At 38.1% G+C, this 20209-nt stretch overlaps 1 protein-coding gene across 2 annotated transcripts in view; it reads right to left on the minus strand.

The window, feature by feature from the left end:
* The window catches only part of rbm20 (RNA binding motif protein 20), a 49630-nt gene extending 34610 nt beyond the window's left edge, over window positions 1–15020 (minus strand). For both annotated transcript variants that reach the window (XM_044027392.1, XM_044027391.1), the window contains exon 1: window positions 14368–15020. In XM_044027392.1, the coding sequence (XP_043883327.1) occupies window positions 14368–14432 (65 nt within the window). In that variant the 5' untranslated portion in view covers window positions 14433–15020. The remainder of the gene's footprint in view (window positions 1–14367) is intronic.
* Window positions 15021–20209: the final 5189 nt, after the last annotated feature.

Consider the following 20209-nt stretch of genomic DNA (forward strand, 5'->3'; position numbering starts at 1 on the left):
TTCACTCTCACACACATTTAGAGAGTGCAAATTAACCTCTGCATGTTTTTGGACTGTGGGAGAAAACCCACTCACACACACATGTAAACGCCACACAGAAAGACCTGTGAGGCAATAGTGCAACACACACGCTCCACCGTGTGTTCCCCCCTCTGTGGTTGTTTATGTCAAAATGAAGTTGTCTTAGATTTTCAAATCTGACTTAAAAATGTGGAAGATGTGGAGACACAACGAACTTTGGGACAGATTTTTGTTTTAATCCTTGGGAAAGGAAAGGATTGTTGGGAGGACCAGATCGAGCGAGATCTGGACAATTGTCCTCTCGTGTGGGGCAGACTTTATTTATACTGTATGAGCTGCATTATTATCCTGCTACACTTTCAAATAATGCGCTTTAAAAACAGAAACTTTATCAGTCTTTAGTTCTTGCGTGTCTATCAATTAACTGTTGTTTATTTTAGTTATAAATTAGCTATTTTTATACTTTTAGTGTGAGACGTGTAGGGTGTCTTTTTTTGTTTGTGTACTGTTTGTCTTGCATTTCGGCCAACCGTGTTGTTTTCATAAATGAAACTGGATGAGTTTGCATCAGAGTCCTCACAGTTTCTGAATGGACCGCATGTGACGCAAACCCACTGTGAATATTTATCGACTGTGGATCACAATAGCAACATGGCAACTATTCTGTCAGCAACTGTGAGACAGGTAAAGAGAGTAAACCACAGTGGATATCAGGTTATTACACTCTAATCTAATCCAGTTTAAAGTTTCATTTTCTGAGTCGCAAATGCGAACATGCTCTTCTGCACCACGGGGCGTGACGGGGCAGCAGGTTGTGCTGGGTCATGTCACGTCTGATAATTGATGCACTGCACACCTGGTGCTCCCGGCAGAAAGTGGCACGTATTCTGAAGTGCCAGGCCGAGAACAACTTTTTACTACCTGCTGCCTCAGCCCGGCTTTCCCTTTCACCTCAGAGGCGAGGAAACAAATACGAGCGGGGCCTGAATGCAACATGAGCCAACCACGCTGTGAGAACATGTCCAACTGTCCCTTTACGCCGCCACAAATCACTGAGCTTTTCTGAGCTGTCACACATTGCTAATGTCAAATGTTTAAATAAGTGTGAACAGTGCTAATAAGCCCTCTTCTACCACATGTCAATCATATTTGTACTTTAAAAAAGCGACGTGAAAACTCACTAAACTAAGTGGTGGTGACTTTTTCTGTGATAGGACAGAACATATATGACGATCTTGTGGGACACTGCTGACCCTGAATCCATAAATCTGGACGTGTAAGACAAGGCAACATGATACATGTAAAAGCTATAGTTTTAGATCTTACACACATCGCTCTACATACCCAAAAATAAACAAGTGGCTCTGGCAGCTTTGCACAAACAAGACAGACAAGTCAAACTTAGAATAATCACACAAGGCCTGGCATCGACACAAATCAAATCAGGAAAAAGTTGATTACCACTCTTTCATGAGTCAGATACAGTCCCTTTACACCTTTTAAATAATATCAGAGTGGTGCTGATGCATTTACCAAAAGCATAATACTCCAACTGTGTAACAGCCAATAATATGACTCAGTGCTGCTGGTTTTTATTTACTTCCATCATCTTTCTTTTTCCTTTTAGTTTAAAAGAGGTTCACACACAGCTGACATGTATACACTGCAGTGAGGCGCACACACGCAGCCCTGGTGACACGACGGCAGCGGCACACGTGTCCATTTACAGCCAGTGCTCAGTGAATCATTCAGCTTTATGGCTCGTATTCAATTTCCTTGTTCTTTTTCCTATGTCCAAATTCAGTGATTTTGACCAGATATTCGTGGTAAAGACTGAATAATATCAGACTGGTGGAGTCATAAAACATAGAGTTTAAATGGAACTGAAAATGTATGACCTGATTTCCCTTGGTTTGATCTTATTCGACACGTGATGAGAAAGCATTAAAGCGGGGGTCTCCAACCTTTTTTCTTGTGAGAGCTACTTTGACAAACATTATTCTCATATCCTACTTCAACCAAAACAAACTGAATGAGCATAAAAATGGAAACAGGTTTATGTTCTATTATTGAAACTTTTGCTTGGAAAGCGACTGGGAGCCAAGGTTAAGGTTATTTTTAAGAGATTTTCTTTCTAAAAATGTTCAAATTCTGAATAACATCCTATATTTGCAAAGAGACAGAGGAGAAAGCCAAACTGAGTTTTGGTGTGGTATGATTAAGTTGATATAAGGTATTTTTATATTTTAATAATACCATCATTTGTATTTGTCAGAAATAATAAAAAAAAGCAAATGGTGAAGCATACTGTATATGTCGGCCTTCTGTCCATGCACACATGTGTTCCTATTACACCTCGTGCCCATATTACAAAAGCAACATTACATCTAAAACAGATATACTGTATAACAGGATATAATGTAGATAAAAAGAACAAATAAAAATATAGAAATTCAATTAAAAGCCAAACTAAAAATGCAGGTATGTTAACATATGAGACAGACAGAAAGAAAGAATGAAAGGTGGAAGAAGGTCATGTGTAAGAATCCTGTCAGAAAGGACCTCAGGGAGAAATCAACACAAACAACAGACTGAGTTGCGACCATGTTACATCAGTTCATTTAAGTTATGAGTAAGCTTGACGTCACATTAACCGTTTAATACAGTTTAAGACTCGACCAGCTGACACTTTTTCTCCAGTGGGAATAAAATCAAATGCTCATTGGAAAAAAACAAACACATACATATCTCTCCAGTCTACGGCCCCGGTTAGCAAACACAATCAGACATGGACACTGCACCCACTGACGTCAAAGACAGACGAGTCATATTTCACCCGCAGATCATTTATCTGGGGATTATGAATAATTATAGATGGGTAATTATCACCACTGGCCTCGCTGCTGCTGCTCCCTCCTGAGCAGACGAGATCTCTTCCAGGGTTAAGAGGGTGAGTCTGGCATCTCTGCTATTAGGGACCTAAACATAGCCAGACCCTGCTGATGGGAGGGGGGGGGGCACCGACTCATCCTCACCCTGACAGTTACAGTTGAAAACCGACTTTCACTTTTTCAATGACTCAGTTACAATTAACCTCCATTCATTTACGAGTGACTTCTTCATGTCGACCAGAGTATTCCTGCCCTGTAACAGCATGAGACTTTGTTTGCCTGTTCAAATATTCACGTCCACACTTTCTCTGCTGTATTAACAGTGATTATCGCCACACACCAGAATTAATTCACTGCCATTTTGTGTCGTGTTTGTGTAGCCTGTATCACCACTGGCCCTGGCAGAAACAGCACACACACACATATATACACTTCTACGTTCATGATGTGGCTTTGTGATTGAACAGAAAACCTTCTGAAATGACACAAAAATGAGTAATAATTAGTTTTAGCAAATCTTTTCGGATAACTGATCATCTCGTCTGAGCAGATTATAGACGACGTTGGTAAATATTGTTATATTTTGGTAGTGATGGGGATGATCTCTACTTAGAAACTGGTTCATTGTGGTTTTTAAACTTCTTTATGGACAGAAAAGAAACAAAAAAATATATTGTGAGATTGTCAAATGCAAAAGGCAAAACATTAAACTATGTCATTTTTATAGACCATATCTAGGTCAGGGTGTCAAACATACAGCTCACGGGCCAGAACCGGCACACAGGATGAATTTGTTTAAATTCCACATTATGATTACAGTCTGCTCATAAAGTGAAATACTAGATTTGTCAGTTTCAGATACCTGTGACTAAATGTTTGTGCCTTTGTAGCTCCACTGTGATCTGGAAGTGTAAATGGTAAAATTGTGCATAATATTAATTATAATTTAACATATTTTTTCTGAAGAACTTTCAGGTTATATAAAAAGATACTTCATTAAGTGTAAAATAAAGGGAAAGAGATCTGGAGATCTTGTTGTTTATAGTTTATTATAGTTTATTATGCTATTATTTTTTTCATTGTATATGACCCCTGAACTAAAATGAGTTTGACAGCCCTGCTTTAGGTCATCCTCTGGTTTCTCCTGCAGCCAACCAGCAAACAAAAATACTGGGTGTGATTCCACTGGTTTCCAGACTCTTTTCATGTTTCGTTCCACGCTGGTGGAATGACCTACGGAGCGCTACCAGAACAGGGGTCATTTTGTAAATGATGATCCCCTCTGGAGGAAAACAGATGCTAAAGCATGGCACACGTGAGTGGACACAGTGTGATTAAGTCCTGCTATTGTCCATTAGGGAGCCTGGTTGCAGGTCTTTATCTTCCGTTTTGCAAAATGTCAACATGGCACCGGCCAAATCGCACTGTCCGCTGGTTTCAGCTGTTAGAGCTGGCCTGAGAGCCGTGTGCGACTTAGAGGTGGCTTTAGGTATCATCTAAACACCTCCACTCTTCTACTGTTTGTCCTGCAGGGAATCAAACGTCTACTGAGGTTCAAACTTAGTATCAGAGCGGGGAAAGAAAGGTCATTTAAGTGACTTTGATGGTGCCACATGTGCTGGTCTGCAGATCTCAGAAGCTACGGAGATTTTATTTATCTTATGTATGCACAAGCATCTCTAGCGTTTACAGAGAATGAAAAAAAAAGTGAAAAACATTGAGTGAACAGCATGTCTTTGTTGATGCCAGAGGTCAGAGTCGACTGGTGCGAGATGATAGAAACTCAACAGTTACTCAAATAACCACTCTTTACAACCAAGGTATGCAGACGACCATCTTTGAACAACAACTACAGCGTGTCAAGCCTTGAAGCAGATGAGTTCCCGCAAGCACAGGACGACACAAGCTGCCACTCGAGCCAATTTATTAGGTGTCCTGTGTACCTAATAAAGTGGCCAGTTCACATACTGGTCACATACTCACAGTCTCAAGAGTTCTTGGTGGGTCAGGAAAAACTTCCTAAACACTTAAGGGTTCAGGAACCCTTAACCCACTGTCAGCTCATTTAAATCAGGCCTGAAAACATTATGATTTACTTGCTTTTTCTTAAATAATCATCTTAGTTATCAATTCATTCTTGTCTTTTGATCTGTGCCGCAGGTGCACCCATGGGAATAATACACAACTCCTTATATGGACATCCTGGGGGTGTGTGTCACATAAAGGTCACATATTCAGGCTTTAAAAAAAAATTAAATCCAATTTTACACATTTTGAGTACGTTTTGCTCAGGTGTGTTTATATAGTTGGTGAAAATTAAACATTTCCTTTCATCAGCTTGCCTAGGTTGTGCTGGAAAAGAAGGATATATGTATATATACACTGTACGTTTTAATATAGTGATGGAAAAAAAGCAGCCAAAATGCTCTGTGTTCTAAGGGTTAAATGCACATTGTATCGGCAAATCACACTTTTATCTCCCATGATTTTAATGACTATTTTAATTGTATTGTCTTACTTTTATTATGTTCCATGTCATTTTAATGTCTTGCTTTTATTCTGTGATTTTCTTGTAAAGCACTTTGAGTTGCTGTGAAAATAAACTTTTGTGAGGTCACAATAAATATCACCATGAGCTCCAGCAGACTTAAAATAAAAGACCTACAGGCAGCGCTTGAATCGTCAGAAGCATAAACCTCCTACTCGTCCATGTCAGCATTGTCACAAGAAAATAGCACGGCAGCAACCAGATCTTAAAACAGGATCTGACTCACTTGTGACTCATGGAACCAAACGATGGGATTAATTATCCTGAAATCAAAGTGCCCACATACCTGAGCCAAGCTTCACACAAAAACAACACACTCATGTGGGATGTTCTGTTCCCAGTGTCGAGCAAAACGGTTCACTAATTTACCAACACGCAGTGATTCCATTTCCTTAAATACTGTATATGTGGATTATATAAGTATCATCAAAAGACGTGTCCTTTAAATCAGAGTACCGTCACTGATAAGAGCTTTATCAATGATTCTAACGTAAAAAACTGAACTGAAACAAGAACCTTCGCTCGTGTAACAATGAGCTGAATGGTCCCTCAGCAGCGAAAAAGTATCTATGTAATCATATGATGGAAAACTTTGAGTATACATATATATATATGTATATATATATATATATATATATATATACATATATATATATGTATATATACTGATGGGTTCTCCAAAAAAAGTATGAACTATATGGAGATTCTTTTTTCCTTATTACTGTAATCTATAAAACTATGTGGTCTTAGTGCACGTCAAATGTGTGCACAGCATACACACACACACAAAGAGAGAGACAGAGAGAATATGGAACTTTTCGTTGTACGTTTCTCCTGTTTCTACCTGTCTATAAAGGTTGAGACTCCTGCGTTTTATTCTTATATTTTAGCACTTTATAACTCATTTTTTTACTATTTCATTTGTTTAGGGGCTCCGCAGGAGTCTGATTAAAGGCTCTGTCAGAAATTAAACTGGTTACACTACAAAAATGTCCCACGTGCATGCTTGTTTTTGTCAAAACACAAATCCTGCAGCCTGCGCTTTGTATATTCAAAGGGACAGTGAGTGAGTGAGTGAGTGAGTGAGTGTGCCACCATGTCAGTTTTCATTGCTGTTAACACTGAGACCTTTCACTTGTGCCAGCTCATTTATTTAAAGCACACAAAAAGGTAATGAAGAGGAGCCGGCTGATCCCAAAGAACTTGACTGATTGTCTCTTGCTGGAGCTGCCAAGTACCAGAGAGTGAAGATATCAGTTCCCTCCTCACACTCCCTCACACTCAGTGCTGCAACAATACATTCATATCATCATGGAAGATTCACAAACTATAATGTAAAGGAATTCTCTGAATGGACACGAATAAAACTACGGCGGCCTTTGCACACCTGGAAGAACATCAAGCTTCTTTGGCCTTAAACATGAAGAGGGCAGAAGAGATTTAAACACTGCAAATATAACTGTCTATACTGCACATACGATTCTATTTGTTATTATCTTACTATTGAATGTTTTCCTGTATCGTATGGGGCTGCAACTGACGATTATGTCCATAGTCGATTAATTATTATTTTCCCAATTAATTATGTACTTGTTTGGTTCTGAAAATCTCTTACCAACCCGGGAAATGATGTCTTGTTTTGACCACAACCCAAAATGCTTCAGTTCTAATGATTTCTTTGTGACATGGAACACAAAAAACAGAAAATATTCTCATTCATGGTAAGAAGCTGAAAAAGCAGAGAGGTTAAAAAAAATTTAAAGAAAAAGAAAACTTTTTAGCGATTAGCAAAATAGTTGCAATCGATCGCTGTTGAGGGACTATTTAATCTGATCTGAGACAAGGGCGATATCATTTAAGAGGGGAATCTAAATTTAAAAATGCAGCGTGCCAGGACAACTTTAAAAAGTGTGTGGGTTTCAGTCTCGGGGGTTAAATGATGGCATAGTCGAGAACAGACGAATTAAAGCAGAATTAAAAACATACATCAGTTTAAAGGAATATACAAAATACAAATGTGGATGAAGAGCAGCAGTTTAATCCAGGATGGTGATTGCAGCCAGACATGTTCTTGTGTTGTACTGAGAACATTAAGAACTATTACAGTATAAGATACTGCAAATATGTAAATATTTGGTGATGGGATAAAGCAGGGACTGGGGGTATAGGTACATATAGGTTTCTATCTATCTATCTACCTTATCTGATCTTATAACATATGCTGAAGTGATATATCCAATTTCTGCAAATAAACCCTTTCTAAATGTCACGGAATTGACCCTTCATCCCGTTATCCCGGGCCTCGTGTGTCACACGCAGAGCCCGCGCGCGCGTCGTGCTTTGTGTCACTTTGTGTCACTTTGAATTATAGAGGGCCAGTGTCACAGGTGTGTTTCCCATCACGCTGATTTAATGATCTGATTACAGGACGCACCGCAGACTTGTCACCGTCGGAGCGGACGCCAGCGTGTTGGCCAACTCTGAGGAGCTCAGTGGTTTCCGTCTGGTGCCACACAACTGTCAGCCATTTAACATCAAGATTAGCCACAGTTGCCGCCACGTGTCAACACAGCAATGAACACATGCTTAAGGTGGCGGCGGTGGGGGGAGGGAGACAGTTGTACGACTTCAGGAGGTGACACACAATAAATACACAATGACTGTAAGCAAAGGGGAGACTAATCTTTTCACCAGCGAGGCCAGGACACAAATAATCCACTGCTACTTGTGACTGTAGTGAGCAAGAGCTGCTGCTGTGGAGGGAGTTTAGGGCGACAGCTAACCATTATTTTTCATAAATTGAGAATTGCATAGTGCTCATTCTAATCTGTGTTAGATTATGGGATCATGGGATTTACACGCATGCAGCTTTTTGAGAAACTGGACTCTGAATATCACTCTGTAATACGCTTTATAACAAATGTCGATTCACGCACTCACCACTGTATTTTATAGGAATCTGTAGGTTGGTTGTGTCTTAACCCTTTAACAAATAAGCAGGCTTATTTTAAGCATAAAAGGGCCAGAAAATGTGCTGTAAAAAGTAAATATTTATGAGATAAAGTCATATTTATGAGATAAAAATTCATATTCATGAGATACAAAGTCATATTTATGATAAAAAAGTCATATTTATGAGATAAAAAGTCATATTTATGAGATAAAAATTCATATTTATGAGATAAAAATTCATATTTATGAGATACAAAGTCATATTTATGATAAAAAAGTCATATTTATGAGGTAAAGTCAAATTTATGAGATACAAAGTCATATTTATGAGATATAAAGTCATATTTATGAGATAGTCATATTTATGAGATACAAAGTCATATTTATGAGATACAAAGTCATATTTATGAGATATAAAGTCATATTTATGAGATAAAAAGTCATATTTATGACATAAAGTCATATTTATGAGATACAAAGTCATATTAGATAAAAAGTCATAACTATGAGACAAAAAATTACTTTCAAATTTCAACTTTTTATCTCATCATTTCGACTTTTTAATTTATTTATTTGTCTGGCAGAAATGGACTTCCATAGGTTTCTGTATCTATTTGTACGATCTGTGCTGTCTTGACCAGGATTCTCTGGAAGAAGAGATCTTGTTTTGTTAATGGAACCTTCCTGGATAAATAAAGGATAAATTAAAAAAAGTTATTCCAGAAAATGTCCGAAAAATGTTGCAAAATGTTTATCTGTGTTTCATAAACCTCAAAATGATGTTTCTTTTGTAGTCAAACCAAAAACAATCAGTTTTAATGATATCTTTAGATAATACTCCACATTTACACACAACTGTACTGAGTACTGGGATCTCTGGGAAAACTACATTTCTGCTACACACACATCCTCGATTTGTATTAGACACGGCTTAATCCAGTTGAAGTTATATTTCATGGAATATATTTCTGGATTATATCCATGTGTTTTTGTGTTTGTCTTTTTCTTTTCTTTTTATCTTTTGCTTAATGACAGTGGAGGTAGAGAGGGGCAAGGCCTGGGTATAATGAAGACGGCATGTTTGTGTGTTTGTGTGTATAATGTTTATAATTTCCTCCTCCTCCAATACAGATGATTTCCTGATGTGTGTGTGATTCTTTCTTCCAAACAGACTCACTTTCTTGCACAATCTTTTCAAAGCCCTGAAGCTAAAGATAATATGGTGCTGATGTGACAAAAGATATGAAGTATTTCTTTATTTGTGAAGCCCAAATCAAAATGGAACTTCACAAAATGCTCCACGGCTCTCATCTTGATACAGGTTACAGCATCTGAGACTTTACACTCAGATATACATTTATATTTATACTCAAAATATTACAACTGTTGATTCAATTGTTTATATTATATTATATCTTTTAATAAAGTTATATATAAAAAAACACTAGATATCATCTCGTGTTCAGCAGGCAGGGAGGATTTTATGTTAACGACACAAATTTGTGTGATCAAAATATATCTTTTAAGGAGAAAAACACTCAAACAATTCAAATACTTGCTCTCCCTTTAGTCCCGCCTCCTCTCTGACTTGCCTAGTGTGAAAAGATAACATAAAAGTGGTCCACAGAAACATCTGTGTCCTTTAGAATAACACAATAAATCCCCGTGGTGTTGTTCAAACAGATGCCACACATCTCAGAGGAAGTCCCCACAGTGTCACCGAGCTGTAAAGCCGCCTCACTAATCATTCATCACATCTAAGTCCACACAAGCACACGGGCGGAGCCAGATTAGGCGCAGGAGAGCTCGACACATTAGCTCCTGCTAATAGGAGAAGATTGAAACTCTCGCTTAAATCAAAGCACACACGGAGGTTTGCTCCAATATTTTGAAAAGACTTAAGCAAAGACGCGGCGAGGCTGTCGGAGATGAGAGGAGCAGGCGGGAGATCAATGAGGGCTTGAAAGCATTAGATGTGGATTTTGTTTTAGGGCTGGGCAATAGTCAGTCACAATATTCAAGATTCTTTAGTTTGCTTTTGCTTTTGTTTTCTGTCTTTCAGTCATTTTCTAATAATTATAGAGCTAAACCAGTTACTCTAATTAATCGATTACTAAATTAATCGTCAACTATTTTGATAATCGATTCATCGGTTTGAGCCTTTTTTCATGATTAAAAAGAAGATTTCCGATTGTTTCAGCTTCTTAAATGTAAATAACGGGTAACAAAGAAAGCATTCAAAACGGAATCATTTTGGTTTGTGGGCAAAACAATCACATTCGACATTCAAGAACATTGTCATTTCCAGGTTTGACAAAAGTTTTCTGACATTTTATGGACCAAACGATTTCTTGATTACTTGAGAAAATAATCAACAGATTAATCGATTATGCAAATAATTGTTATCTGCAGCTCTACAATGTAATGTTGTCAGCGAGACTCAACGTATAATCGTGAAATGTTTCTCTGTTTAAAAAGTGCTTTTGTTTTCGGTCTTTAAATCATTTTATAACCAAATATAATGGTTTCTTTTCAATTTTCAGCCACAAGCTAAACGTGATCTCTGAAATGTTACCGTAATAATGATCGATGTACATTTACATGTCACTGTTTTGTGAGATACTAGCCACAGTAATAAAGCGTAGGATAACGGCTGAAATTTAATGATATAGAATGTTAAATAAGTTTAACCCTTTTGCACGTTTGCATTATTGTAAATTATGCAAAAATTCCAAACGGTTTCTGAAAGTTGAGAAGTTGCACGTCAAAGCAAACGTGTGGTTATTACGGTAATTTCACTCGCACTGTTGCAGGAAGCCAGCGAATAAGCGGTTTTGTCACCAGAGAGGAGAGAGAAAGACACCTGTACATTTTTTGGGACAAACAAATGTTACTTTAAATATGTTTTACACTGTTCAAATTTCAAATTTAACACACAATCTGGTGTTCATGTGTTTTACTCAATACAACTTTTTGTTTTTCTTCTATTTAAATTGTTAATACACTATTTTAACATGCAGTAAATTGTAAATAGCTCCCCATATTAAAAAGTTATTGTGGAAAAATGGACAAAAGCACTTACTCATAGGACATTTTCTGGCCCATTTATGCTTAAAACAAGCAAAAAAAAAAGAGTTAAATAGATCTTTAAAAACAACATTTTCTTTTTTTCTGTCCATTTGTTTTCTAATGAGTTCTTTATTTGGTCACACCTTATATTAAAGGTACACATATTCACCATTAACAAGGACATAAATCAAGATTTTTTTTATTATTATTATTATTCAGAACATTGTTGTTTCTGAATAATGGTGTGAATAACCGACCTTTATTCATATCGTAATAGCAGTAGAATAAGGTGCTAATACGTGCTTAATAATTACTAATAAAGGGCTAGTATGCTACTTACACTATATGCATGTTAGTGAGCCCCTAGTTAATGGTGATTTATGTGTACCTTAATATAAAGTGTTCCCCTTTTTTCTCTTGTGTTGTTTTGAATGTTCTCTGCAGCTCTTAGTGGACAAAAAAAACGGCGTTGAGCTCGAAAATTCCTTAATTCTACTCCTTTTCTAACATTAAACTGTTATTAATGTTTATTGAAAGGAGTTTTGCTGTTCTTTCTATATCATTATTCAATGTATTGCCCATTGAGAGTGAGAAGATGTCTGAATAAATAAAGGAGGTTTCACTCACAGCAAACAGAGTGTCATTAAAACAAGATAACTACATTTGACATTTATCAAACTGTCAAATATCATCAGCACATTCACATAAAGCAGAATAAAATGTCAAAAGAGCACAACTCGTTTGGGATTAACTGTTCCTGGGACATTGTCACGACAAAGTGTAAAGATGATGCGCCGCGTGTTTGCTGAGACAACTTTCCCCTTCTGTGACAGAGTGATATAGAGCCAGCAGGTGGGAGGGAGAGAGAGAGAGAGAGAGAGAGAGAGAGAGCGGTAAGATGAGGAACGGGAAAGAGGAAAACGTGGGTAAAGTCAGAGGCCTGATGTGAAAATGATTGTTCACTCGTCAACTAAACAGTCCAAGTACTCATCAACAAACATATACTGTTTGATTTTATTCTTCATAGCACAGATTGCAGATATTGCTGTGTCCAAATTAAAATGCTACATCTACAAAATCTTCATGAAACTAGTTTGGTTTCGTCCGATCTTTGTCTTTACTTTTACACGATAGACAAACTTACAGTAAAAGCTCTGCTTATGACTTGTATTTTACCCAATTGCTGCATTTAACCTGTTTGTTTAAAGTACAATCTCAAAGAAATAGGGAACATTTTAGAAAAGGAGACATCTGATGTCCTCATGCAACATATTCCACTTCAAATTTAAAGATCTTACATTCGGGAATGTATAGAATTAAACACGACACAGTGTTTTTATATCATTTAAAGGCAGAGCAGATGAACTGAAGTAGTGAACAGAAACGGAAAAAAGTCTTTGGTAGTGAGAATGTTCCTGTGATTAAAGGTGCAATCTGTGACTTAAACACTACAAACAACATCTCTGTCATTTACTGTGTATTACCATAAACTTTTATCCGATTTCTTTTTATTAGACTTAAAAAGCCTGAACCTCATCATATTACACAAACACACACACACACACACACACACACACACACACACACACACACACACACAGAGTCAGGTTTCCTTTTCAGAAGACATTACATTCACTTCTATTCATTTCTTACTCTGACCTTAACCATAACTACCGATCTTACCTGAAACTAACCATAATCTCACTACAACTACATAACATATCTTTACCTTAAATTGTCATTTACATCAGAACTTGCCTTAGTACCCATAATGCAACTGTGTCATCAAATTTAGGTCTACATATACAGAATCTTAATGCAATATACTATTGGCTAATCTAATTGGCCCATATTTAAAAAAAAAAAACAAACACACACACACACATGTTCTGATGTCACTGATCTGAAATAAAATCAGTAATGAGTCAAAATTGTCACCGCCAACAAAAACAAATGCAAAACACACATTTACAATTTGCCAATTAAGTCCACGTCAGAGACGTGTAAACAACTTCGTTTTCTGAGACTGAGATTTAAATGTCCACGTTTTTACACCGATGTTTACTAATGTCCAACTGAAAATAATCCTCCTGACAATTACTGGATTATACATACATATATATATATATATATATGTATATATATATATATATGTATATATATATATATATATATATATATATATATATATATATATATATATATATATATATATATATATTATATGATATATATTTAAAATCATTCCTTACTCAATTTAATCTTCAATTAATGAAAAACAAAAATTGGCGTAACACGGCAAAGAGTTAAGATAGAAGCATAAAACATAGTGTTTTAAACACATTTACAACGATTCATTAATTATATTTCATTTAACAAAGGATTCAATGTTCTAATTGTACATTTAAAGCCTGTTACATGTTTGAAAAATCATCCCCAAACAGCATTTTGTTTTCTCCGTCTTGGCGTTTGCGTGAAAGTAAAAACCTGAACTCTTTGCAGCCCGCATCAAAGTTTCTTGATAATTAAAGTTTTTAGTTAAATGTGTTTCCGACACTCGTTTGGACATTTTCCATGAACTGCATAGAATATTCCATTATTTCATAGGAAAGAAATCACAAACTCCTTTGATTCCAATACTGACAACTAACTGTGGGAGACCATTTCATGCATGGACACATTCCTCTGGAAGAACTAATCTTGCAGAAAACGTCCTGCCAAGTGCCAACATAGTTTTTTTTTAGTGCATTCTAGAATTATGCATCACCTTAATCCCAGTGGGACAAATGCATTTTCCACACAGCCAAGTGAGCAGCAGACATGTGCCTGTACATTAAACACTGTATCTTGCTGATTTTGCACGGATTATCACAGGTTTCTTCTTACCTCTGCTGCATGAGTTCACCTGTCGTCTCAGAGGGAAATCCTCCACTTTGTCCTTTTCCCAACATTGTTGTGTGGCCTTGTGTGGGCTGCTCGTCTGTTCCCAAGAAAGGAAAAAAAAAAAAGAAAGCCCACACACTCCCTATAGCACCACCTGCAGCCTAAACACCCCCCTAACCTCCAACTACACCTCCCTCAAAAATAACTACCACGATCCAAAGACAGCAAATCCTGATGAGGCAACTTCCTCTATAGCCTGCTCTGGTTTTCTCCTCTCTGCCTACATGGACAGATGAGACAGAGGCCAGCAGGCGGGAAGAGACCAGCTGGTGGGCTCTTACTCAAAGCTGCCCCCTGATCGCCAGCAGCAAAGCCCCCTTCAGCCTCCTCTCTTGTTTAAACCTCTACAGACTAAGCCACATACACCTCCAAGACACTTCCCAGAGGCAAAACGTGGAGCGAGAGGCTCTTCAATGGGGAACAGGAGGCTGACTGAGAGGAGGTGGAAGAGGGAACAACAAGAGGTGAGCTCACGGGACGGCGGGAGGGGGGTTCAAACTGGGAGACCCGGTCCCAGTCAGCTCCACAGCACACGACACAACAACAGAGACAAGGAGAGTTCCCCCCGAAGCCACTGTTGATTATCACCTCCACAGCCGCACACAAACACACACACACACACACACACACACCCACATGCATGAACCCTCAAATAGTCCGGCCAATGAAGGGATGCACTCGGCTTCTGAGAATGCCATCAGTCACTCAGTAGGTGTCGGGATGAATTTAGCTGCTGAATCATTGGTCGGTGCGGTCTCCAGACCTCTGGAGCACAGTGTCAGATTATTCACATTTGTAAACGGTCTGAGGTTTCACATCTGTGAGCCAGAAGGTAGGGCGTGTTTGGCAGTAAATCAGTGATATAGATACTGGACAACGCAACTTAAAGAAGGAGGAAGAGCGAGAGAGAGGATGGTTTCATTCGTATGGATGGAGAAGCACGTGTTGTTATTGTAACTGAGAAGGTTTGCAAAGTTCTAGCCTGAGAAACTTCAGTTGGACCTTGTGGAAAAGGTTTGAAGGCTATTAAAGAAAAATTCAATCTCACTATAAAACAGAAATAGGCCAAGATGCAGGCTGCGACTTACCCACGGTGATGCTTCTAAATAGAAAAAGAAGAAGAGGAAGGCGGAGTGTGTTTTGCACCAGTATGATATGGCAATTTTCTCCAAATGTTGTTTGTGAACTGTTGGTTGTGAGGATTAAGTTAAAAATATCAACTCATTTATCTGTTTCACATCTTTGGGTTTGGTTTGTTGAAACTAAGAATCTTGATTATTCAGTGATGAAAATAATCAATTAAGCTGTTGTTTCATTGTTTTGATATGTGTATCCTATTTAACAATAAAAATAAAACAAAACTATAAGGTTACTATTATGTTGTGAATGTTTTACTGCTTGAACTTGAACTGAAATTGACATTAGTCATAATTCTAGAAACTTGTATGTAAAAGAAAATTGGGGATGATGCCTTTGTTACTTACGCCCCACACTACCCTGAGATATAATACCTTTATAGTATAATACCCTTAGATATTTTTAATCTTTTTACTCTAGCTTTCAATTAGCCCCTTTTTATTCTACCCTGTGCTGTGTTTTATTTGCATCTTTTGTTTTATTTTAAAGTTAAAAGAAGGATTTTACCATTTGACTTCAGCCCTTTTCCTATTTCATTCCACCCTGTGTTGTGTTTATTATATGTGGCTATGTTGCTTTAGTTCTAAAATCCGTGGACGGATCATAAACGCGTGTAAAGGACACGATGGCAGGAGGCTTTAGTTCACAGGGAAAGGTATTTTTATGGTGTAATCACAGGTGTGAACCGCTCTGACGGGGGTTTCACAGTCAGTCAACTTCAAAAACACTAGAGAAACTTTCCTAGCGAGCGTAAACCTCTGCCAACACTCAGAGTGTCAGTGTATCCACGTCTGGGACTATGAACCGACATCCACTGAAAATGTTCAACCCAATCAACCTCATTGTCAGAGGTGATGATGAAGAGAGGGAGAGAAAGAATATCACACACACACACAGATATAATCATTCACACACATGGATGGTGAGTGCAGAATTCTGTTAAAACAATGGCTGTTTTGGAATAAACAGAAATAAAGACAGCTCACAGTGTTTAACCCTTAAATGCACCTCGACATATTTTTGTGTTTTGGGCTTTTAATTTCTAGAATATGTTATCCTTTTTTTATGTATATTGTTAAAAAGTTATGCCAGGTTGTGCCTTTATTTTATTTTATTTTTTTAGTCCATTAAATAACGTTAACTAAAAATATTCACACTAGCACACCTATGCACAAAAATGTCCTTATTGAAACCCATTCAAATCACTGTTTTTGACGCATCATGACAAAAACATGGCAATTTAAGGGGTTAAAAACTTTAATAAATGATATGTGCGATGAGGTCGACTGATGCTGGTTTTTTTTTAAAAAAACAAATTTTTCATTTTTTATGAGCACACTATGAAATATGACATTGCAAAAATAAAAAAGAAAATAATAATAATACATATAAACAAATGTTTCTGCTTATCTTTCACATATACCACCAGGCTGCAATAATAATCAAAGCAAAAATAATCCAGTTTGCATGACATATATTGGAAATAATTCATTTATTATTGTTTTTTTAGACCATAAAATGAAGGTGTATCAAGACAAAAACTTGTTTTAAAAATGCATTAATATTTGATATGTATGGAAAGGACTGATGTTGGTTTCAAACAATAACAAACACATTTTGGTGCCAAGAGTGTTAACGTCACTTTTTTAACCCTTTTCTAAGGGTTAAACAAGGCAAACAAGGCAAAAACTATGTTTTGGGTTCAGATACAGTTATTGCACCAGAAAGCTAAAAGGCAATTCATTTTCCATGAGTCCACTGACCTCATTCACAGAGAACAAATACAAGATAAAGCAGAGGAAACAGTGTAGTATATGGGAGACTACTACACGCACACAGGCAAAAGCAGAGAGCAGGGGAAAATACTTTGTGTGGTTTCCAGTTACATTCAGACATGACGGTGCAAAACTTCATCATCCATTCCATCTCCACCATATGTTCATGATACCGTCTAAAACCCAAGATTTCTAATAGTGTAATAGAGTGTACGTCACAACATCCCAGTGCTCAGTGTCAAAAGCAAAAAGGTATTTACCTGAAGTTTGGGGCGCAAACAAGTGCCTCTCCTTCACTACCTCTGTACATAATTCAGCACTGACCTTATTTATTTCCTGCTCAGATCTCAAAGCAAGCTGCTGAACACGGACCTGACTTATAAATCACCATAAAACGGACGCTATCTGAAAGATTCCTCACTGACGACAACCAGGACACTGTCACTTCACATTGTGTGTAGAAGCGTGCGTGCGTGTGTGCGTGCATGTATTCATGTGACAGGTCCACATAACAATTCCCCCCCCCGCAACCACCACTTATTTTTGGCTCTGGGAGAAAGCAGATACCACTGTAGCATGAAGTGGTTTCTATACTGGTGCATGCCTGGATGGCGCAGTGTTAAGCGGCGGCAGTAACTGGGATGGATTACAATTAAACTGTTTGTCCGGTGAATCTCCTGCATCTCCTCTTAAACCCTGCAAACCACAAGCTGCGTCACCAATCGAGTCTTTCCTCAGAGGCTTAAGAGAGAACAATTCAACAGTCAATAACGGTGATTCCTAAAGTGTGGGGCACGGCCCACTTGTGGGCCTTGGTGGTATTGCAGCCGAGCCTCAGACCAAATTTGATTTACCAAATGATTCAAAAAGTTAGGATGTTAAATGATATCTAAATCCATCCATCTTCTACCACTTTATCCTCCACATGAGGGTCGCGGGGGGAGCTGTGCGGGCTCACATCCTGGACAGATCGCCAGTCCATCACAGGGACATAAAGACAAACAACCATTCACTCTCACACTCTCACACCAATTCAGAGTGTCCAATTTGCCTAATCTCCATCCACATTGCATGTTTTTGGACTGTGGGAGGAAACTTTGTTTTTGGGATTTCAAACCCTTCATGCATCGTGGTCAGCTACTCATCTATTTTCCTTGCATATATGTGGGTGTTGATGGTGTAACTGCACACTTTGGACATTGGACCTTTGTGCCACTGCCACCCACCCACTGAGATCAGGTTTGGCCCTGGAGACCATTGGACAAAGCCAAAAAATGCAAAAAGATGCCATGCATTATATCTCCGAAGGTCCTCACTATGAATGAAGTGCAAACGTGTGTGTGTGTGTTTGGGGTTAATCCACAAGTATGTGTGTCCAAATGGGTATGTGTGGATTTGAAATCAGCGCCGTGTACGTTACCATGCCTGCGAGCTTTATTGGGAAAATGAGATGCATTTAGAGTATGTGTAGTTTTCCAGGGGATAAAGGGAACAGAGACGTGGTTTCTGTGCGCTAATCTTGTTGGACGACAAACCTAAATGGCATCACAACTTGTCCATATCGCTGTCACCAGTAACACCGTGTGTGCGACACAAGACTCAGCGTGACAAACAACAAGCATGTCAAGCATGTCTTTGCCAAACGCTGAAAACAAGACAAAGTAGGAAGTGGTTCTATTTTTCGGCCCGATCACTTTTCCAGAAATTGCTCCCCAGTGCAGCTGAGAGTGAGGCCCTGCCCGCAGGAGCGGAGCATTCCCATGAAGACAGGAATGTTTTCATTGGAGAGGATTTAAGCCGACGTGTGTGAGGCCATTAAACAGACTTAGTCGGTTAATTAGAACTGTTCTAATTTTCTACCTTTGGCCTCATTATAGTGACATCTCTACAGCTCATGGATTCATTCATTCACAAACACAGTCAAGGTCAAACGTGAGTGTGGTCTCAGCTACAGTGGACAGTACAGGCAGTGACTAATTATATGCTAAAAAGAACAAAAAAAACAATTCTTTACTCATTATAAATACTGTATTTTAGTCAAGTCAACTTACTTTCCAGAGCACATTTAAAAAACAACCAAGGTTTGACCAAAGTGGTTAGAGATTTAAAGGCACAGCAACATAAAAGGTATAAAACATAAAATCAGTAAAATAGTGATATAATACAACGGTCAGAACGACACAGAAGTGTCCTCCTTGGCTTTCACTTCAGGATAAAAATAGTCAACCCGAAGACGTGGGTCTTTAAAAGTGATTTAAAACTGGTCAATGGTGGGGTGCAGATTTAATTTCCCTGGGTAACTCATTCCAAAGTTTCGGGGCAGCTACAGAAAAGGCCCGATCTCCCCGGGGTTAAAGTCTAAAAGCAGCCTCTTATTAGACCTCAGAGAGCTCAGGATGGAGCGTGAAGAAAAAGAAGCTCTTGAGAGGGAAGAAGATGGTGGCAAACCATTAAGAACTTTAAAAAACAGCAATAAAATCTTAAAATCAATCCTAAAACGAAATAGGAAGCCAGTGGAGAGAGCGCAACACAGGTGTGATGAGGTCTCTCTTCTTTTTTTTTCCTGTTAAAATGCGAGAGGATTAATTACAATAATCCAATTTATGTTGCATGTTACAAAAGCATGGGTTAGTGTCTCTGACAGAGAGGTTACATGGTCTCCAAAAACTAAAACCAGACATTCTTCCGAAGCAAACTAAATTATTTGCTTCCTTGATACTTTCCTTTCCTTCCCTTGATACAAAATTATTTTAGTGGCCTTTAAATGCCTTCATAATCTTACCCCTCCACATCAGGCAGGCCCCCACACTTCTTGTTTGTAAAAAACACATTCATTTTCTCACGTATTGTCGATTTGTATTGTATTCACTGCA

The sequence above is a fragment of the Solea senegalensis genome, linkage group LG6 (genome assembly GCF_019176455.1).
Source record: "Solea senegalensis isolate Sse05_10M linkage group LG6, IFAPA_SoseM_1, whole genome shotgun sequence".
NCBI classification, from domain to species: domain Eukaryota; kingdom Metazoa; phylum Chordata; class Actinopteri; order Pleuronectiformes; family Soleidae; genus Solea; species Solea senegalensis.